The sequence below is a fragment of the Rhamphochromis sp. 'chilingali' genome (genome assembly GCF_963969265.1).
Source record: "Rhamphochromis sp. 'chilingali' genome assembly, chromosome: 11".
NCBI classification, from domain to species: domain Eukaryota; kingdom Metazoa; phylum Chordata; class Actinopteri; order Cichliformes; family Cichlidae; genus Rhamphochromis; species Rhamphochromis sp. 'chilingali'.
In genome coordinates, this window is record NC_137938.1 from 37867588 (window position 1) to 37891374 (window position 23787).

At 44.4% G+C, this 23787-nt stretch overlaps 1 protein-coding gene across 1 annotated transcript in view; it reads left to right on the forward strand.

Moving 5' to 3' along the window:
• cpne4a (copine IVa) overlaps positions 1-23787 on the forward strand; it is a 103674-nt gene that overhangs the window by 27462 nt on the left and 52425 nt on the right. Inside the window, exons 3-4 of the mRNA XM_080895592.1 lie at positions 16070-16249; positions 21237-21308. Of these exons, the coding sequence (XP_080751718.1) occupies positions 16070-16249; positions 21237-21308 (252 nt within the window). The remainder of the gene's footprint in view (positions 1-16069; positions 16250-21236; positions 21309-23787) is intronic.

The window sequence follows — 23787 nt, forward strand, 5'->3', positions numbered from 1 at the left end:
GGTTTGTTCTGAGGAAATCTCAGAGCTTCTTGTGGAGCTGAATTCCCTCTGAAATGACCCACTTGTGACTGTGGAGGACGGCTGCAGTTCACGTCACGCCGTGTTTGCCCTCCAGCTCTGCAGCGCCTCCCTGAGGCAGTAGGAAGTATGACACACGATCCGTCTGAGCGCCTCATCGTTCCTAACATATGGTCCGCTACAAAAGACTGTTGAAGTCGGCTCATTTCTTCTAGTTGTTGGGTTGTGATTTGTCTTAAACCCACGTTTTACTTTAAAAAGCCAGGAAACCGTGCAGGGATGTTTTCACAGCAAATGGTTCTCCAAGAGCTTTTGGATTATGTAAGAACATCAAATACAGGTAAAATATTAAAGCTGAGTTATAAACCGCTTTAATGTCGCTTCTGTGTTTGGTGTGACGATGCTGAGTATCCATCCACACGGTCCGATTCAGCTGCATGACAGGAAACACCTCCTGTGGGACCCACCACAGCGGCGCTTAATTAAAACAGTCCAGTTTGTACAGCTGCTGTACAGGAGTAAACGATCTACTGGGACCAGAGCAGGTACGTTTATTCCTGCTGTGGACTGTGGGACGGCCTCGCTGCTGCAGGGTACGGCACTTCTGTTTTGTCACTTAACTCTGAGAGATAAACAAACAAACATCCTGATCGTGTGCTATCTCCCACCGAGGGAGGAATGAGCCAACATACAGAAGGATGGAGGCGATCGGCACACCGCCGCCTGCCTCGCCGCTGCCTGAGCTGTATTTAGTCAGCTGTCGGGCTTCAGTTTGGACACTGACAGAAGCCAGTGAGCAGATTTCCTTCAAAACTCGTGTCTTTAAAGCAGGACACACATGTTATTCATGAGTCTACAGCCGGGCAGTGTTTGTGTGTTACGTGCTGGATGTGTAACATGCAAACAGGTGCGACTGCAGCAGTTTCTGTCCTCTCTGACAGACGCAGAGTAAGTTTGAGAGTGCTGGCTCAGACAGCTGAGATGGTGACGTCAGCTGTGACATTTTCTGCTCGTCGCTGTCACTGAAATCTTCAGGGATGGAAGAGTGAAGCTTTAAGACGATAACACGACAAAACAGCTGCAAAGACACAGAATCAGAGCAGAGACACAGAAACTACAAAAACAGATACAAACACAGCGAGACACCGAGTGCCCGCAAAGAGACGCCAACCGAGCTCAAAGCGCAAAACAGACACGACAGAATAGAAATCATTACAGGCTCGGACATGTAAACTGCACTGGAGCTCAGTTTAACATTTATTAGTGTGGAAATCCTGCTCCTCACATACAAGGTCTTAAATAATCAGGCCCCATCTGATCTTAATGACCTTGTAGTACCATATCAGCCTATTAGAGCACTTCGCTCTCGCTCTGCAGGCCTACTTGTTGTTCCTAGAGTATTTAAAAGTAGAATGGGAGGCAGAGCCTTCAGTTTTCAGGCCCCTCTTCTGTGGAACCAGCTTCCAGTTTGGATTCAGGAGACAGACACTATCTCTACTTTCAAGATTAGGCTTCAAACTTTCCTTTTTGCTAAAGCATATAGTTAGGGCTGGACCAGGTGACCCTGAATCCTCCCTTAGTTATGCTGCAATAGACGTAGGCTGCCGGGGATTCCCATGATGCACTGGGTGTTTATACACTCACCTGTTTAAAGTTTGCATTATTAGGGGCGTGGCCTCTTTGACTGACAGGTGGATGCAGTCGCTAACTGTGTGTTAACTAATCAGCTTATTCCCTGAACTGGACCGTTTGCGTCATTTCTAATGCAGCTATGTGACCATGAACACGGCTGCTGTAAGGTCCGGTCTGTCAGCTATCGTCCAGTGTTGCTGATAAAGTGATAAAACTCTGGTTTTTACTGACCTGTCCAACTTCAATCAAAGGAGTGAAATAATGTAAAGTGAGTGTAACCTCTTTGCTCCAAAAAGTCGTACACCCGCTTTACAAACGCTCCCGTGTCGTGTTGGCGTCGTTCTGCTGCGCAGGAAGGACGACCTGGGGCCCATTTTTCTGCTGACTCTGCAGAACGGCGAGGACAAATTTCTTAAAAACCACAAACACACAAAGGAGGGAAAATCACATGATCACAGAGGAAGATTCATTTTAACAGCGTTGACACTAAAGACCAAAGAGGGGCTGTTTATGTGTGCAGGGCTGTGATGAAGCCTGCTGTAAGACTCGCTCAGACCTGGTTTCTGGTCTCTGTCGTCCCACTTTGTGTTTTTATTTTTAGCCGTCTGGAAATCCAGATGAAATGTCGCTCGGTGTCCGCACAGACACACACCCCTCCTCTTCCTCCCCTCTCTTCTCTCTCCACACTCGCTCTTATTCTTCCCCTCGTCCCACTTTCGTCTTCGCTTCATCTCTGAATGTCTGGCTTTCTGTTCAGGTTCGCGTCTTTCTGCCGAACGTTGAAGAGGAGGTGGGATGGCGTCACGGAAGAGTCTGAAGAACGATTTTCTCTCTTTGTCTCGGCAGAGCTGAGATGTGGAGAAAGACGATGCTTCTTGTTCTTCAGATGCAGATTAGATCAGACTTTGAGGGATTGTGTGTTTCCTGAGATAGATGACAGGACCTTTGTGCACTTCACATCTAGAATCACAGCACGTGTTTCCCGGCTTTCTTTCCACTTCTCAGTTTTCTGATCGTTTGGCTGAAAATAAAAATGCAAACTTAAACAGAAGCTGTGTGAGCTTTAGATGCAAACCACTTTCCTTTGCATTTCAATTTGAAGCTCTCGTCATCCGCTGAGACTTCATGTTAATGTTTGGCTGATCTCTCTCAGGTCCATCTCTGCACCTCTGAACTGCTTTCAATGCAGATTAATCAGAAATAAATGAGATTTTAGAGATTTTGAACGTGGCTGTTGTTTCAGAACGTGCTGATCTGCTGGATTTTCCCACATAACCATCTCTGGGGTTTACAGGAAGTGATCAGAAGCTGTGTGATGATGTCATGCCAATATGACCAAATTCTGTGAGGAATGTTTTCAGCGCCTCGCTGAATCTTTGTCACGAAGATTTAAAGCAGCTCTGAAGACAAAAGGGTGTACCTAATGATGTGGCTATGAGTGCATACAGACAGGACTGAATGCACAATTAGGCACAAAAGGGAACAATTTGAAGTTCTCATTATCCGCAGACAGAACAGGAACACAGACAATATAATAACCGCAGGTGTCGCCCCCTGCAGGCACTAAAAATACTGCAGGTTTAAGCGGTTTGAGCCCTTTTGTTTGGTTCAGAAACTCCATCTTTTATAAGACGATGACACAGAGGTAGGAAATCAGTGGGAGGAGTCAGACAGGAAGACACAAGGAAGAGGAACTGTCAAAGTAAAACAGGAAATGGAAACCAGGAAGACAGACACGAGAAGCCAACTAGAAACTAAAATCAGGATATGGAAAAAAATCAAACCTCTTCCATGATCGCCACAATAAAGTGCCCTGTGGGGATCTATTGTAGTTGAATATGATGATATTAGTGATATGATGATAGTGTACCGCATGTTATCACGGCTCCAGCAGCAATAAAGACTCCGTAGATTATCCGATGGTCGCGATGAGATTTAAATTAAACTTGTATGTAAATAACAAAGTGTGCACGGCGTCCTTCAGCCTGGTGTTCTTTGTCTTTGTTACAGATCTAATTTAAAACAATGGCAGCTGTGTTTTTGTCAGATTGTAATTTTAACTACGAATCTTCACACCTCCCTTTCACACAACCCCCACAATCCTCTCATCACGCTCAGACGTATATATGAATGTGCATTAAGACCACATTTTATTTTTATAGTGCTTTTTTGCTGCTGCTTCATTAGAGAAGCTGTGAACAGGAGTCGAAAGACGTGAGAAAAGTATATGAACACGGCTCAACATTAAAGTAATTCGCCAGTTTTCCTGTAATAGACCCGCCTGTTTCAAAGCTCCGAACGCTCGTTGTAGTGCGACAGGGAAGAAAGGTTCACTTGGATCTATTTACAGACACATTTACAGAAATATGCATTTCAGAGGCTTCGAGTGTTTTTGTGCTGCTGCAAAGAAGATTTCTCTGAGGAGGAGTGACAAACCTCTCCATCTTATCTAAACACAAATGCAGTGCATGTGGTTCCTGGGATCATATAAGTGCAAGCTGTGTGTGTGGACATCAGGTTTAAAGCATTTAGATCAGGGTTGTCAAACACGAGGTCTGTGTAGCCCGTCTGGTCCGTTTGAGGCAGATTCACTCGGGCCGTCGGTCAAAGTGAAAAACGGCTCAAAGAAATTGACAGGTGTGTTTGTTTTGGTGACTTCGTTAGCAGGTGCGGGTCGTACCTGCAGCCGTGGGGAGGCCCACCATGACATCACCGCCACACTCTCTCACTGAGATGCTTAAAGTGATAGTTGAACAGGTGATCTGAGACTCACCTGGAGGACCAGAGGAAAAGGTTTTGCTCCTGATGCTTTCTTTAACAAGCACGAGGCGTTCAGTCTGTTATTTGTGGTCAATTTCTTCTTTTGTGGTTTTCTTCTCCCTTTACTGCCCCCTACAGTTCAGACTCTTGGGGCAGGCTGACGATGTTAGCGAGTGCCACAAGAAGTTTGATTTAATGTTTTGGTGGAAATAAAATAAGTTAATGGCGCTGACACACTGAGGCGTGTCACAGGCTGGGTCTCAGTACATTTTGTATTCGTCTCATTTTAGATTTGTGATTAGTTCATGTGTCGTTCCTGTTTAGCTTTTAGTTGAGGTTAAAGGCAGTCATTATTTATTGTTTCCTTGGTTTCTGTGTTTGGGTTCTTGTGTCGTTTATCGCGTGTTAGGTCTACTAAGCTTGTGTTGTCATGTCTAGTTTCAGTGTTTCCTGTTTTATTTTGAAGGATTCTCGTGTATTTAGTTTCACTTCCCCTGTGCTGTCACTGGGCTCATGTCAGTCAGCTGTTCGTGTGTTCCTCTGTTTTCAGTGTGTCATTGTCAGATCGTCTGCTTTGTTTTCAGGCCAAGAGTTCGTGTCAAGTTTTCTCATGTCAGGTCCTGTTGTTTTTATTTAATTCAGCTCCCGGTTTAGTTTATTGTTAGTTTTGCCTTTTGTTTGCAGTTATTTGGCTCGTTTGTGGTTATCCAAGTCACGTTTTGTTTCATCTGCATTTGGGTCCATCTTTCCCTCTGCACACAGTCAGCCCCCTGATTGTGACAGGCTGTCAGGTGTACCTGAGGATAATGACCTGGATGTGATGTTTGGGCTCATCGTCCCGCTGCAGGATCTCTGCTCTGAGGCTCTGTTACAGGTGAGCTGCTCAGGCTGCTGCAGCCTGTCTGTCGACTAACACAGCGCCTGGGTCAATCAGGGTCTCCGCCATCATCATCGTCGGATGTGAAGCAGAATTTGCTCATCGTCTCTCCTGTGAGTCTGACCTGCTCTGTATGTGATCCTCAGCAGACGAGTCAGCGCCGACGTGATGAACATGTGGAAACAACAGAAACATGAGTTTGTCTCCTGGAAACCCAAAGAAGCGAAATGCTGCTTTCATAGTTGGTGCTGAAGTCTCTGCTTTTGACTTTTGGCTCGATTTGGTCGATTTTCTCCAGAAGCTTTTGTGTGTTTGCAGCTTCACATTAATGAGAAGAAAAAGTGTAACCGTGGCGTTTCTGCTGAAGCAGCTCTCTGATTGGCTCAACAGATTTACTTCAGTTTTGTCTTCACCTGGACGACCGAGTCATTTGTTAGATGTGTTTTTTGTGAGGATCTACAGGTGTGTTTATTAATATTCGTGTAACTGATCTGAGCTCTGCCTCAGTTTTGACCTCAGATCAGTGGGAAAAATGTTATTTTCACTTTAACTTTGAGCAGCTGAAAGAGGAACGACAGGTAGATGGAACAGGTCTGCTCAGCTTCAGTGCTCACGTACTTTCTGTTTTCCTGTCTTCTTTTCTAATCTGCTCCTGACTTTATTTTTGAGGCTGAACACATTAAAGATACCATCAACCCTTTTAAGCACATAACTAGTTTTAAATCCCGGTAGAATTGCAACCACATAAGCTAGCGCAATAATTAAAAGCACTGACAACAACAAAAACATTATAATCCAGAAACGCACTTTGCTGATCTGATCAGCTGTTCATAGCACTTCCTACGTTGGAATAACGATTGGCCCCAACCAATCACAGCAGATGGCCCCGCCCCTCCCTGAGCCTGGTTCTGCTGGAGGTTTCTTCCTGTTAAAAGAGAGTTTTTCCTTCCCACTGTCGCCAAAGTGCTCATAGGGGTCATATGATTGTTGGGTTTTTCTCTGTATCTATGAAGCGCCTTGAGGCGATTTTTGTTGTGATTTGGCGCTATATAAATAAAATTGAATTGAATTGAATAAACATCAGTGCAGACTCGCACACGTCCGCCATTACCTGCCAAAAGTGGAAGTGACGTCACTCAAAAATGAAACTATGAAGACACTCAAAATAAATTTCCTGTGGTTGGAAATTATTTTGTGCAACTTTTTTGCATTTACAGTTTTGAGGAATAACAATAATAACAACAACAACAATAATAACAACAACAACGACAACAATAACAATAATAATACAATAATAACAACAACAACGACAATAATAATAATAACAATAATAATAATAACAACAACAACAATAGCAATGATAATAATAATAATAATAATAATAATAACGATAACAACGATAATAACAACAACAACAACAACAACAATAGCAATGATAATAATAACAACGACAACAACGACAACAACAACAACAACAACAACAACAATAAAAAATAATGATGATGATGATGGATTGCATTTATAGAGCTTTTCGAGACCCTCAAAGCGCTGTACAGTTCCACTATTCATTCACTCTCACATTCACACGCTGGTGGAGGCAGCTACCTCTGACATTTCTGTAACTACAAATATGTGTAAAATAAAAGAACAAACCAAAAACGATTTTAATTTTTATTGCAGTTTATGTAGTTACTCTGGACTTAATGCAAACATATGATTCAAATCTGGGCTGTAACGGTTGTATTGATGTACAGCAACTTGAAATGTTTGAAAAAATGGCAGCATGTAAGAATATAAAGAGAAGGTAAAAGTTCAGATTTGAAAAATGATTTCCTGTGCGTGCACATCAGTGACAGTGACGGCGTGCTGGACTTTGCTCGAGCTTCGGTTTTCCGCACTCTTCACACGTGGTTGTGGTTCAGGAAGCGAGCGCAGAGCGCTTCCATCACCGCGCTTTGCAGCAACACCATCCCAGCAGAAGCCAGCGTATCCATGACGGTGATTGTGACTCATGAATGATGTCACACAGTATTTCTGCTTTGATTGGTGCTTTCTAAGAAAACAAACATTTTGGGGCCTGACGACACCCCAGGCTCTGGAACTGCACCTCAGCTCCGTGGACTCTTTTAAAAAGCAGCTAAACTCGTTCAACACTCGGTGTTTATATTTTTAGCCTTGTTGTTGTTGTGAATCACTTTGTGAGTTTTATCTGTTATATTAATAACATTTTACTGGAACGGACGCGGCCTCGCAGGCATGGCACAGGAGTGGCATCCATCTGATCAGGGATTTGTTCTTTGGCATATTTGCATCCTTTGAATAACTACCAGGGAAATTTACTTACACACACACACACAAACACACACAGTGTAGATAATAAGGACATCATTTCCCAGATTTATGGATTCATTTGTGAGATGTTGCCTCATCAGCAGACCCTTTCAGATGGATGCTGACACTAGCTGTGCATCGCCTCCATTACACTAAAGTGAACTCATGAATCAGCTTCAATCCTCCTGTTGTGCTCACGCTCAGTGCTCAGTGCATTCTGGCTTTTAGTCGGATCCTCTGACTGCCGTCATTACTGTGAGAGCTTCAAATGCTACCTGCTCAATAATTATCTATAACGCCGTTTCTCTTGCTCTTCATCTTATTTCTGTAAACTGGAACGTCCTGAGTCCCCCTCAGGTGGCCCAGGGATGTGACATTTGAGGTTTGGGAAATTAAATATGAACTAAAAGGAACCAATGATGAGTTTAATGATGATGATGATGATGTGTGTGTTTCTTTTTGTTGAGTTTTATATCCTCATCATATGTCATTCATATTCACACACAGACCGTATCTGGACAGAACGGTAATATGTGGTAATCTGAGTATTACTGTATAATATGACTACACTTAATAAAGAAAAAAAGGAAGTCTCTCAGGAAGTGCCCGCCCCTCAGCTTCCAGATGAGCTTCATGGATGAGATGATGTGTGAGAGGAGAGCAGTTTGAAGGTTTGAACATCCTTCGCGTTCTGTCCCGTGTTGTTCTGTTTCCGTCTGCTGACGCAGACGCCATGGCGTGAGGAGAATGTGGACCCAAATGCAGCCACAGAGACGAGGGTGGATGATAACGAAAAGTGAGCCTTTATTTCTGGCAAAACACTGCAAACAGGAGGAAGTGAGAGAACTAACAAAAGCCCAGACTGGGGAAAACTAAGCATAACACATAACCTGAGGACGAAGACCAGGGCCCTGTTTCAGGAAGCCGGTTTAGTGGAAAAACTGAGTAAGTATACCCTGAGTTAACGAAAACTCTGGGTTTTCGGTTTCACAAAGCGAGTTCAGCTGCAGCCTGAGTGAGTCACTATGACGACACACTCCGTGAAGCTAACCTGCCCCCTAGCAGGTTTACTACAACTAACCCTGACTGTCTCCGCCCCTTTGTCGGAAACCTGACAGTAGGAAGTGTCAGACATGGCGTGCTCCTTCCTTGAAGAGCCAGTAGATCGTGAAGCCCAAATTCTCCGCAGAGCTCTCCGCCGGGAGAGAGTGATCAGAGCGCGTTTGGACATTTTATCATTTCCTGATGATTTTCTGTGTGAACGTCACCGTTTCTCAGCACAATCTATAAGTTATTTGCATAACATCCTCAGGCCATATATTACGCATGTGACACATCGCGGACATGCTCTCAGTTCATTGCATATTATTTGTATTGCACTTCGGTTTCTTGCAAACGGGAGCTTTCTGTATAATATTGGTGACGCTGAGCACGTTTCCAAGGCTACCGTCTGTCGGGCAGTCAGGAATGTTACAGTTGCACTGAAACGTCTCCTGTACTCGTCTGTGGTGTTCCCCGGTCACAGACCCACAAGATTCATCAAAGAGGGATGCCACAAAATTGCAGGTATCAGGATGACCAAAACTTAATGTATGATGTGGTGATACTTGGACTACTACTTAAATTGCACATTTATTTTCAGGGTTCCCAGGCGTGATTGGCTGTACAGATGGCACTCACATTCCAATCATTGCTCCTTCAGTAAATGAAGGAGACTATGTGAACAGGAAGTCTTTCCACAGCATTAATGTACAGGTACATAGTTCCCTGTAGCATTTCAAACTAACAAATTATTTCATTATAGTAATGGATGCTAATTTGTGTTCTCTGCACTGTGAAGATCATATATGATGCTGCCAACATTATCACAAATGTGGAAGCCAAGTGGCCAGGCTCTGTCCATGACTCACAAATATTCCGTGAATGTACACTGAGCACAAAATTTGGACATGGTGAGTTGAGAATACTTTAAAATATATAAAGACCAATTGCTTCAGAAGTGTATCCTTCTGTCTTAGGAGAGTTCACTGGCTACTTGCTTGGTGATAGGGGGTATCCATGTTTACCCTATTTGCTTACCCCTTACCCTGACCCTGAACCGGGCCCACAGCAGCGATATAATCTGGCTAATTGCAGGACAAGAGCCAGAATTGAAATGACTATCGGAATGCTTAAGGCCCGGTTCCAGTGCCTGCAAAGACTCAGGGTCACCCCAGAAAGGGCATGTGACATTATTGTGGCATGTGTGATTCTTCACAACATTGCCACAATTAGAGGAGAACACTGTCCTTCTGAACCAAACATCAGCAGTGATCCAAACCATGAACATCCTGACCCTCCCACGGACATACAAGATGGAAGCGCAGTCAGAGACACCATATGTCACAATCATTTCTTTTGACCCATCACCTCAACATGTTGAAAGAAGAATAAACAGATTTTTTGTTCAACTGGCTTTATTGGTCACCTGTGTTTCCTGTACACAAAGTATTAAAAGATGTAAACCTCATAAAGTGTCTCTGTTGCTTCCTCCTCTGTAACAGCTGTCAATGTTTCTTCATTATTTTCCTGTAGTAAAGAAATAAACAACATTGCTGTTCTACTGTAAACTCATATAATCTGTGGAGTATTACTCACAACTGCATGTTGGTCTGGCTCAACAGGAGGCTGCACCAGATGCAGTACACCATCACCATCAACTGATAGAATATGAGGTTTATACAGGTCACTTATAACTTACAAGGGACCAAATGGCAATTAACAAACATACCAAGCACCTTACACTTCATTGTCATTATGCTCTCAAAGACAACCAAGACTGAGGGAAGGCAAAATCAGTAGGAAAATAACTTCACTACAAAATAATCCATTATGGTAAAGAGTTTATCAAATGAATGAGCAGCACTGCAAAGGTGACTGTGAAGAAAGGATGTATGCACATCATGTATTATTTTGAATTTACCCCTTATGTAGGCACTTGTGTCTTGCGGGGTTATTGACTCAGAGGATGTCCCCGCAGAGATGCCTTCGGCCACAGGGCGCCCACTGTTTTGGCTGAGGGCCAACTGCTCAGCCTCTGTGAGTGGTGGTGGTGGAGGACCCCCACCTGTTTTTCGGGCCTCCGCTTTTTTTCTGTTGGCTATAACGGGTCACATTTGAGCATACAGAGTAAGCAAATATGTACTTGTAATGTGCTCAGATAATTTCAATAAGTGCTTACAGAAAGAAAATTAATGTAGCCTCTAACTGCAATTGATTTACATCGGACAAACAGACCAAGCACTATGGCTCATAATACAATTACACCTTACCTGTTTGGACTATATTTTTATATTTCATTTTTACTTGCTGCCAGGCACGTTTGGGGCCTGTTGGGTTGCACCTGCGCTCACATCACATCACAAAATAAAATGTATAAAATAACAAATAAAATAACATATGATAAAATAACGTGTTAAATGGGTGGAAATCCCTCGATCAATGTTTAAATTAACACTCACGCATTGACTCTGTCGGCTATGTTTTGCCATGCATGCTTTTGCAGCTGTGGCTGTGTTACTTTTTTCTGCAAAATTTGCATGTTATCGGCATATGCTGCCATCAGAATTTCGGCCTCAAGCGCTGTGAAATACATTGACCGCGCCTTCTTTCCCTCCGTCTCCATGGTGACTCGCTTAATCTGTGCTCCACTTATCAGGGCTTTATGTATCCTCGTCCGCGCGCTTCACTTGGGGTTAAAGCAACTCCGCGTTGACTGAACTAATTGTTATCAGCCTTTCTGAAACCGAATATTCCGAGTTGGACAGTTCGGGGTTACTCAACCGTGAGTGTCGTTTTTCACTCTGAGTTTTCCAAACCGGCTTCCTGAAACAGGGCCCAGAAGCAAGGACTGAGAAACCAGGAAATGCAGAGGCAGCACGGAGGAAGATGGAGGAACGGAGGGAACACAGCTGTGAACAATAAGACATGACGAGACCGGGAGGAAGCAAAACCGAATACACTGACACGGGACGCAGACTGTCAAAGTAAAACAGGAAACACATGAACACAGAGGCAACGACGACTAGACGTAACACAAGGGACACAAAGGAGGCGCAATAACAAAACCTGAAGAGCAAAAAACACTAAACAATGGCTAAAGGACATGAACCCAGTAAATCACAGAATGCAGATAAATGCAGCACAAACCACCGAGTCTCCAGACACCAGGGTCACGTTTGCATGTTTCAGGTTCTGCAGTGAGGACGGGTTCTTGTGGTCTGTGCTTATTCAGTCTCTTGGTGTTGTGGGACGCCTCCTCGACCCGGATGTTCTCCCAGTGTTGCTCGGTCTCAGCTCTGGGAGGGGGGCGGGGTCTGTTCTGGTCCCGTTGTTCCAGGTTTCAGCTTGGAGTCCAGCCCGGTCCAGTCCAGAACTCGGTCCTTCAGGGTTGCTGTCGCAGCTTTGGTGGCTCGCTTGGCAGCGTCCAAAGCCTTGCTCATGGGCACGTGTGGAAAATTAAACATTTATTGGCTTCCATGTATTAGACAGTGCTGCAGGTGCAGGTATGAAACGCTTGTCTTCAGTTTTTCTCCCTGAAACAAATTCAGATTTCATCTCTCACAGTTCAGACTCTTTGCAGTGAAACGTGCAGCAGCTGAATTTATGATCAGAGTGGGACCTTCAGCTTCGTGCTGACATCTTCTCTTTATCATAAACTGCTCATTTGTTTTACAGAGGAAACAAAAAAGCCTTGACGGATGCTTGAACGCTTCTGTTTCTGACTAATGAGAGACGCCGAGACTGCAGATCTTCAGGACCTTTTGTTTTCACATCAAACTGCTGAGCGAACCTGTGGGATGATTTCCTGCTTTCAGATGTTTCGGAGCCAGCGGAGCTCTTACACTCGTTCTCAGACACTCGCAGGACGTCGGGTTTCCTCTCACGCTCCACGCTGGATTTCTTTTCAGCTGATTCACCATCTGTCCCTTATAACGAGGAGACGAGGATGACTCTGACTGTTGGACGAGGACTTCGACTGCACGCAGCTTCTCAGCAGCTCGCTGCTAATTTAAGACTTCATCACTTCCTGACCACAATCGCTTTCCTGCTCTGACTTATGGATCAGATCTCACACTGTGGTCCTTAGAGCTGCACGTTTTACACCAGGGGGAGTGTGGACTCACACAGTCAGTCACACACTGACTGTGTGAGTCAGTAGGAGAAAAAATGACGTATATTGTACTCGTACACTGATTACTGTGGATGTACATCTCCCCACAAATTGATGTGTGCTGATAAAAACAGACTGAGTCCATTGAAAATACATAGAAGTGATGAGAGTTTGTGGAAGCCGCCATCTTGCCCTTCACATCATATGTACTCTTAGATTTAAAGATCACAAGTAGCTCTTTTAAACGGTGACCATTTAACATTTGTACGTGTACAGTTTCACCATGTCGTTCTCCTCCTTCACCTCCCCTCAGCTGTGTGGCAGGAAGGATGTAGGACCCAAACCCAGGACTCATACACAGAGAGGAAACTCAAAACAGCTTCATCGCTGGAAAAACTCGAGCGATGAATACAACAAACTGAACTGGGAACTAGAAAACAAACCAGGAACAGAACATTGGGAAATTACTGGGAACACAAAGGAAACACTCAGCCATGATGGTGTGCGATGGTTAACGACGTGACAACAGACAGAGGAAAACACAAACACGCTTAAATACACGAGGGAAACACAGCTGGGACTAATCTGACACAACGAGACGAGGAGGACCTAAAACTGAATATACTCACACAGAACTATCAAAATAAAACAGGAAACCAGAGGCTGACACTGAAATTGACAGAACATAAGGAACAGAGGGAGCACAGAGACAAGACTAACAAACTACGACATGGAGACACGACTGAGCGTGGGACACGGAACAAACATGAAGACAGAACCAAACCTACATTAGAGACACGACACACTAAACATGGAACAAAACCTACGAACTAGAAATTAGTGATGTGTCCTGTGTGTCGAAGCTTCGAATCGCGCGTCGGGTAATCGCGGGGGCGTTTTTCTGAAGCGCGTATCGAGGCTTGCGTTGATTACGTATGCAGTGACGTTCGAGGCCTCGCGGGCAGTCCGTACCACGTGACTGATTCGGGAACTGGTTCACCGGTTCGCGCCAGATTCGAAATAAAATGGGCAGCAAAACACAGCTGATTCCCCATCACATCGTGTTGTGGAATTGGATTACGTACGTGTTACATAGCTACTGGAGTACTGGACACAAATTTCTTTATCCAAACTTGTATAAACTTGCTGTGGTTTTTCTTGCAACCCCTGCTTCATCTGTGCCCTGTGAGAGGATATTTTCAAAAGCAGGAGAAATCCTCTCAAAAAAGAGGAACCGTCTTAAGCCCAGCACTGTGGAAAAGCTGCTATTTTTGAATAAAAACAAATGAAAACTTTTCCCTAGTGTCATGAGCACTGTTATAAAGTCACAAGCACATTCACATCACAACTCCCTCCCTTTTTGTTTCCATGTACATTCCTGTGTTAAGCTGCCAATTTATTATACACAAACATTAATTAAATTAATATAATATAAAATTAGTATAATATTAAATATAACTAATATTTAGAGTTCAGTTATTGGTGTCATGAACAATAGTAATTCCTTTATTCATTCAACTTGAAGTGCCACACACTAGTTTGTGTCATCATTGAGATGTACATAAGCATGATTACGCAGTTACACAATCATCCCAAAAACTGTGTACTGATAGTTTCCACTTTCTCTTTTGTATCAGACATACTGAGACAATATTCGGGATAAATAACCATGAAAAACAATTTATTTATTCAGTTTAACGGTTTACACATCATTATAATCATTGAGCCCGTTTCACTTGAATTGTCCACTTGATGGCGCAGTAGAGCAAATGAATCATCACAATGCTTCGAACCATGAGTCGACCAGTTGGATGGGAAGCTTCAGTTCATCATGAGGCTTCATCTCACCATCACTACTAGAAATCACAAAGCACTGAAGAACTCAGAGCCAGAAAATACAAAAAGCTAAACCACCAGAAAAGCACAAAATCACAGAATCCAAACATCAACACTGGGTCACCTGACTCAGGACCATCATCACCTAAAGCCTCATCTCCTGAACTGAAGTCAGGCCTCTAAAATGCTCCTCCCCCTTTTGTGAGTGTGGACGCTTCGTCTCTTTGCCCTTTAAATGCTTTGCTTCTTTTATTGATTTTCATGCTGATTTTTTTCCCTTTTTTCCGTATGAGCTTACCTGCGAGAGCTTCTGGACACTTATAGATCATTAGGACTAAAGCGTTCTTAACAGAAACAGCAACATTTTATGGTTACCTTGTCCTCAGCGCTCCGTGTGTCTGTGGCCTACACACAGCTGAAGCCTGATTACAGCGTCTGGGCACCAAACAGCCTCAATAGCCTGGAAAGGTGCTAACCGCTAGGCTAACTAGCAACAAGATGTCTTCCCTCTCCACAGATGACTACCACAGCCTCCTGCAGAAGATTGCAGTACTGGAGACTGGCCTTCACTTCCTACGAGACAGAGAAGCTTTTCTAGCAGCTACATCATAACATCAGCACTTACTGACGGAAAAGTTCAGGATGTTTTCACAGGTCAGACAGAAGTGAGCTTCACTTTATCCTCTTTTAGATAAAAACATTAAAAAGAAAACAAAAACCAACCCTCATTTGAGTTTACATTTATTTAACCAAAAAAAGTTTTCATTGATGTAATTTACACAGAAAAATAATTAAGTAATAAAATAATGTTAAAGTTTAAAACAAAGATTGAGAAAAAGAAGAAATTCTGAGACTGTGCCAACAAAGCCTGCCCTTCAAAATCATCACTAGATGCAGTGATGTGGGACTGCACCGGGTGAAATGCTCCCTGTTAGCCCAGGTTAGTCCCTCCCCCAACGTGTGAAAACTATGACCTTCAACTTGATTTAGAAAGCAGACAACGTCTCCGACTGCAAACTCAGGCTGACGGGCTGGATGCTGAGCCACGATGACTCCAGAGTTCAGGCTGTTTTTGCTAAAATTTCTCCCAGAGACGCCGCGGGCGATAAAGAGGGACTCAACATTTAGAGTCTGAACCTGAACATGCTTCTGATCTGTGGCTCTTTCGCTGTGAAGACGCGCTTACCTTTGATGGTTGCTGGAGTCCTTCAGACTTCTACACGATGCTGCTTCTGCTGCACCTGCAAGTGTTCTAAAAAACCGATGTAATGCAGTCATGACTCCTCATGACTCTGGAAAATTAATAATCACACATATTTGTGCACGACAGGAATGAAAGAATGAAAAGTCGCACCTTGGATTAGCTTTCATACCGCTCATGTTCATGTAGTATTTACAGTTGACGTGCAGGTGCAAGCCATCGAGCAATAACTCACGTTATTTCGTCCTTTGGTGTCCTGCAGGTGGATCGGACGGAGGTGATCCGCAGCTGCGTCAACCCTACCTACTCAAAGGTTTTCACGCTGGACTTTTATTTTGAAGAGGTGCAGCGTCTGCGCTTCGAGCTGTACGACATCAACAGCAGCCACAACGGCCTGAAGGAGGCGATCTTCCTGGGATCGGTGGAGTGCACGCTGGGACAGGTGAGTCACAGTTCCTTCTTTATTATTTATGGTCTTTATTTAACTTCAAGCCTCCAGTCAGACGATCTTACTTCCATTTAAGAAACTTCTCTGAAACAGTTGAATGAAAACTGAAGTTTCTATTTTTCCACACACCTGACAAATACCTGAGAGCCAATGAAAACAAGTAAACAGGAATAAATGAGCCTGAGTGTCACGAAACTGAAGAGCGAGACTGAGATCTGCCAGAAGACGCCTGCCGTGTGTGTGTGTGCTTTCACAGGTAAACATTAGGAAGCTGTCAGTCATCAGCCTCACTTCAGCTGAAGGTCTGAACGGCTCTTTTTGTTCCCAGTGAAGTTTGTAACGCCGACAGACTTCCAAAGCTTCTGCTAATAGATCAGCACTTCAGAAAAACATCGGTAAACAGAAGCCTGAGCTTCTCTTCGGGCTTCTTTTCTTTTCTCGATGAAAAGCTAATTGTTTGCCGTGTTTTTGTCAGCCAGCAGCTTTTCAGAGACTCAATTACAGCCTGCGTGCAGCAGACACAATAAAGTGGGAATAAAACACATTTGTGTGTGTGTGTCGCTCACTGAAGTTGTGGAATGACCGGTTCATGCACGCTCTCACAACATTTATAAAAATCTGACTTGATAAAAATCATTATTTGTCTGCCTGAGACACAAAATGAGTTTTCAGCCTCTCCACATGACACACGTGTGTGTTTGCTAACCGAGCAGCAGCTGACGAGGCTGAGAATCATAATCCTGTTTTTTTCAGAACGTTTTCACTACAAACTACACCTGAAAATCTGAACTTCTAATTTCATGTTTGAACTTAATCTGCAGTTCCTCTTGTGTCCACTAGAGGCACCAAAAGTGTCTCCCATGTAAAAAAGCTCAATATTACAGCAGGTTTTTTTTAAGTGCACATTTGGGGGTTTGGTGCCAATAATCTTCACTGATAGATGGATGGAAAAAGAAAAAATAGCTCAAAGAAAAAGACAAAACACTGAATGTGTAACAGCTCGTCACATGGATGCCTGTAAAAGCCCAGTGCCTGATGGGTAAGCATCATCTGTCAGTGTTCAGAGTTAAGCCCATTCCAGATATACAACATTCCCTCTGTACATCGGTTGCTAGAGGAAATTCCAGGCTCTGGTTGCCTAGGTCAGCGGTCCCCAACCCCCGGGCCCCGGCCTGGTACCGGTCCGTGAGTCGTTTGGTACCGGGCCGCGAGAGTTGAGGCTCAGGTGTGAAATGTCTGGTTTTCAGGGTTTTTATCGGTTTCCAGCGTTATTTTGTTATCGTCTTTATCGTTAACTCGGTTTTCCTGGGTCTTTTCATGTGTGTTATGAATAAATCTTCTATTTTTTGGTACCAGTTTTATTTTGTTGTATTTATCCGCGACACCTTAAAGGCCGGTCCGTGAAAATATTGTCGGGCATGAACTGGTCCGTGGCGCAAAAAAGGTTGGGGACCGCTGGCCTAGGTAACCCTCATGTGTCAATCACAGCAGTATCCTTCCCTCTAATTGGCTGTCACTTCAGTTGTTTGCATCCAAGTTGAGAACCTGGAGATTTACATTGCCAGCAGTTATTTCACTGGTTGTTGCCTGAAGGTTGAAGGAACGTATTTTTACCCAAACAAGGATCTAGTACCTGGAATGAGGATCGTCAACAGACGGACGTCTATGTTCAAGCCATAGATGGATGAAGTCAGTGGAGCGTCACCCACTTGTGAGCTGAAATCTTATGTGGTGAGCGGCTGTGAGGAAGCAGGTTACATATGCAGGATAATTCACCTGAAATGAGTGACTGAGCCCCGAAACTCATCAGGAAGGTGTTGACTGATCTGGTCTAGACCAGTGTTTCCCAACCACTGAAATGATCCAGTGTGCCGTGGAAGATTGTCTGGTTCCACCTGATTAGGTGAAACGCCGACCCTGAAGGCTCTAGCATGAGTAATGGTCAGAAGAAAGCAAAAAAGGTACACTGGGGACAAACCGAGCGCTTTCCACTACACCTGTTTCGCTGGGAAAAGTATCAATATGCTTTTTGTGACATTTTTGTTTGGTGGTGTGCCGTGCGATTTTTCTAATGGGAAATATGTGCCGTGGCTCCAAAAGGGTGGGAAACACTGGTCTAGGCAAGAACGTTTTCCCGTTGTCTTCCATAGACCGGGGAGTCTTTGTTCAACCACAGGTTTCGCCCCCTGGTGGCCTTGAAGCAGAATGCTTCCACTCATTTGTCTGTGGTTCAGAGTGTCTTCCAGTGTTGCCGACTTAGCAACTTTGTCGCTATATTTAGCGAGTTTTCAGACCCTTTGAGCGACATTTTTTCTAAAAAGCGACTAGCAACAGATTTGGCAACTTTTTCTGGTGTTATTGGAGGATTATTGACAGGTGGTGGACTTAGCTCGCTTGTTCACTTTGCAGCTCACAAAATCCTGCCGTCATTTCTTTTTGCTCGACTCTGTGGAGTCTGTGTCGGCGTCTGAGCTGTTGAACTTTGTGATTAACCTGGCACGAGCTACTGTTTGAGACTGCTGAGGGACGGCTTGTGGGAGTGAGCTCAGGTGTCACGAAACGAATCAAATCAACAGGAATAATTTCACGTTTCATTGAAACGTCTGTTTTAAATGTGGCTCAAGGAAAACACAGAAATTAGCTCGCCGACCTGATCGCAGACGTTTTCAGCCTGACTAAATGCTCACAGAGACTGCAGCTTCGCTTTGTTTCTAAGTGAAGTTCTGCCAACTGTGAGTAAATGCCAGTCAGATAGCAGAGTGGCAACAGGCAGCCATCTGCTGTCATTACCAAAGTTTGTGCTGAAACAAAGTTTTCAGCTCGAGAAAAACGTTGGAGTCGGGCTCCAGACGCAGCATCTCTTATTAAAATCACCTAAATTCAGTCTGCGCTATAATGAAAAGATAAATCCACACATAATGCAGTCCAAGGGAATCTACGTGTTGTTTGGTGTTTTGTTAAGAGCTAAAGAATCCGATGAACAGACAGATTTTCCACCTGCTGTTGGTCTCATTAAAAACTGAAGTCGGGAAGTCTGTCAGCTGAGCCTCATTGTGGATTTCCTTCCGACTGTTTTCAGTTTCCTGCAGGGAAGTAAAAATGTGTTGGAAGAGTTTTAACACACTTATCTGAAGAAGATGATGAGGAGAAGGAGCCAAGTGGGTGATGAAACAATCAGCTCGGATGACTGCGGAAAGTCGGGAAAAGCCTCCTCCTCACCATCGTCTTTGTTTCTGCCAGCAGCGTCAGTTCTGCCAGCTCGTTCAGCAGCCAGATGGCTGACGGAGCACCGCAGGTTTTTAACGGGCCTGGAAGAAGCAGTTCTGGCACACGAGGCGGCAGAGGGGCGAGATTTCACTCCGTAATGAAGTAAAACAGCTTCTTTTTTATCCTGCTGATAGCACAGGTTTGATTTTTAACAGCAGGAGAGGTTTTCATGCTGGAACTGAAGTGGGAACATGGTTCAGGAGCAGTATTTAAACACATTAAAGAATATGTTAACAGCTTGGCATGTCCCGGAAAATCCTGAAAAAAGGAAAACTGATCATCGCCTAAAAGCTGCAAGAAAATCAGATCCAGCACGAAGAGTAGGCTTGAACAAAGCTTTAAAAACGAGCAGGTGAGACACACAAAAGACAAAATTCAAAAAGAATTGAAAAAAGTCCACGACGGCCGGTGTCCCTGCAGGTCTTAGATCTGACCCTGGGCCAACACACCTGAAGCAAACGATTAGTTCATTACCAGGCCTCTGGAGAACTTAACATCTTGAGAAGGTAATTTAGCCATTAAATCAGCGGTGGTGGATCCAGCACACATCTAAAACCTGCAGGACACCGGCCCTCGTGGACTGGGATTGGTGACCCTGTTTTAAAGGCTCCGGAGAACCAGCAGACCTCAGCTGAGCATGTCATGTGGGGATGTGGGGAAGAAGGACCCGGAAGCTGGACTCTTTAGTGAAGACAGTGTGTTTTACAGTGAGGTAAATAACAGATGCACACTAAATCCCCGTTGCTCCCTAGACTCCCGCGTGTGCTCCCCTCCGACGCCAGTGCTCGTGCTCCCTGCTGTCGTGTTCCTGCACACCCTGTGCGTGCCGTCCTTCTGGTTCCACCTGCAGGAAAACAGCAGAAGCAGCTGTCAACACTGACCCCACGGGCATACACGAGCTGCACTACCGTACACTGACACACGCTAACGTGGGATGTAACGCAATGATCCCGCGTCAGTGGGAGCGCCAACGCTCTCCTAAGCTCCCCGACGAGCCCTGATCAGCAGCAGGTGTGTGGCAGGGACTTCAGGTGTCATCCATCCAACAGCCACACCTGCAGACACACACAAATACACACACACACCCTGCCTACACATGCAATAAGTGGAACACAGACATGACAGCATTGTGCAGAAGACACACACATCACAAAATAATAATAATACTACTGATAATAATTATAGTCCACACTGCTCACGGACCCCGAGTCCCCGGAACCGGGTCCGTGACAGAGCCTCAGCAGCTCGGTCACCACCCGAGCTTCAACAGGTGACGGTACAAACAAACTGTTTGACCCGAGCGGGAGGAACCACGGCGAGCCTGAAGAAGTGTGACTCTGCAGGGACGGGCGAGGATTTAAGAGTCCTGAGTGCTGATGGAGGGCGTGCTGCCTGTAGCGTTTAAAGTGGGGAGATGTGGGACCTTTAATCTGCTAAGCAGCCTGGTGGCAGATGATCCACAGCAGATTTACAATAGAATAGAATAGAATGGAATAGAATAGCCCTTTATTGTCATTGTATATGTACAACAAAGTTATGGGTGGTCCACTCCACAAAAATGTCTTAATTTACAAGAAATGTCACAATTTTCTTTGTCAGACAGCTTCCTGCTGAAAACCAACCATGTATGTACAGAAGTAGCTGTGTGTATTAACACTGTGTGTGTGTGTGTGTGTGTGTGTGTGTGTGTGTGTGTGTGTGTGTGTGCGCACAGATCATCTCCCAGAGGAAACTGTCCAAAGCTCTGCTCAGACCTGGAGGCACGGTGGGGAAAGCCATCATCACGGTGAGCCCCGCCCTCTCCTCCCTGTTGCTTCTGTAGCATCTCTATGGGCTCAAAATGTGGTCATAAATATTTTGTACTTGTAAATTGGTTTTGTCTGTGTAAAAAAGATTTGTGTGTGGACTTAGCCAAAAACCCCTGCAAGTTACAAGTATGAATTTTGACCCTATTTTTCTTCCTTTCATCTGATTGGTCAATGTCATGTCAATCACAAATGTAACAATCCAATCAGAGAACAGATGGGTTTGGCTGTCGGAGGGGCGCTTTTTTGAACTGCAGGTCTTTGAAGGGAATAAATGCCCTTTTACATGCCAGCCCAGCGTTTTCCTTCATCACCACAAAGGAAAACAGTCTGTGGTCGTCCGAGTTTGGTGATTTTTATGTCACAGGACTACGTGTTTAATACTAATACAGTGTTTTGGAAATGACAGTCTTCGGCTACGTCCACACGTACACGGGTATTTTTGAAAACGGAGATTTTCCGTTTTCGTTTTAAAAAATAATCCCGTCCACACATAAAGGCAGAAATGAAGGAAAACGCTGCTATGAACATGCCAAAGCAGCAGGTGGCGCTAGATTCCTAACCGTGTAGAAATGTTGGCCAATCAGAAGTCTAGAAGCCTCGGTGGGAAATAGTAAACAAAGCTGGGGCATAGAAGCAGAACCGAGTCGTATGTGTGGAGGGACAGTAACTGTGTGTATATGTAAGCATTTAAACACTGCAGAGAGTAGAATTAACAGTATTGTAGAAATTCATTTCACCGAAACAATAACGTGGCGCACAGTGGGACGTCACAAAAGGCGCACACCTTTGACGCTGCGTTTTTTTCCGTTTTTCTCGTCCACACGTAAACGCAAAAACTGCGTTTTCAAAAATCTCCACCCTGGCCGGAGTTTTTAAAAATCTCAGTTTTCAGTGACCAAAAACGCCGTTTACGTGTGGACGAAAGGTGCAAACGCATAGAAAAATCTGCGTTTTCAAAAATACCCGGGTACGTGTGGACGTAGCCTTCATTACAAAGCTTTCTTCGTTATGAATTAGCATAGATGTTTTTATTGAACATTTGAAGAACCAGCAAAAAAAACTAACTCTTGTAGAGGACAAAGTCAGAGATAGAAACTACAGGTGCATCTAGTGCAGGTAGAGCTGCTGCAAAAACCCAGAGCCCAGCAGATCGTTACATTTGTGATTGACATGACATTGACCAATCAGATGAAAGGAAGAAAAATAGGGTCAAAATTCGTACTTGTAACTTGCAGGGGTTTTTTTTTTGGCTAAGTCCACACACAAATTCTTTTCACACATACGAAACTGATTTACAAGTACAAAATATTTATGACCACATTTTGAGCCCATACGTCTCCTCCTCCTCTCACGGGGTTTTTCTCTGTCAGCTCTTTCCTCTCTGTGAATTTAAAGTTTGTTTCTGTGCCGTTTACACTTCGTGACTGCCAGACATTAAAGCCTCCATCAGACGGGGATTTTCATTGGTGTTCTGGTCGCAGCTCTGATAGCAGGGATCCTCTCAGCTGGACCGAGGACGGCCGGCGTCTGCTCCTCACACAGATTTGCTCCTTTATTTATCCCCAAATTCACAGCTGGAAAATCCCCCTCTGATGTTCCTCTTCACCTCTGTGCACACATGAAATGCTTCATGGGGATTTATTTCAAAGGGATTTCAGTGCAGGAAGAAGCTGCAGTTACAGAAAATTAAAGCTTTTGTTGCGTTTCCTTCGCCCCTCCCTCCTTTTGATCCTGTCCCCTTCTGTCCTGTCTCCTTTTCCCCCTCCTATCCTCTTCCCCTGTTTCCTCTTCTTTCCGTCTGCAGATGAACTCTGTGTTTTCATGAAGATAAACGGTGTGTTTGTGTTGTTTGCATGTGTGTAGCGATGTGACATCTCTCCACGTGTGATCTGTGATCAGCTGTTGTCTGAATGCCATCCGTCACCATGTAAAAGGAAACCGACGTTTATGATAAACGTTCATCAGGTTTGAGATCTCTGGTTTTATCAGGACTGGTGAGTTATTCAGTTGATTGGAGGCCTTGTTAGCCTGATGTTGGTCTATAAATGCGTCTCTTCCTCATTAGTCAAACAACATATTTCACCCTGCCCAGGAAATGAGCTGTGATGCTTTCAGTCTGTGGGTTCAATTTGCTCAGCTGTTTGTTTATCTGCCTCGTAATATGTCGTCTTAATGAATTTTGCAGGGATTATGTTGTTGGGCCTTTTTCATGTTTACAGCTGGATTTGACTTACGCTGACGGTCAGAATGCACGCTGCATTGCTGGCTGTGCTCGGGCTGCGCCGTGCTTTATCCAGCTAGAAGCTGCTGAGGTGCAGCTGCTCAGGAACTGTAGTGATGCTTTCAGACAAACTGCTCTCCTCACGTCTGTTTATCCTGGCAGAAGCTCAACACTCGCGTCAGAATTTTCCACAAACTGCTAAAAGTAGCAGAGAGACACAGACTAAGGAAAGCAGT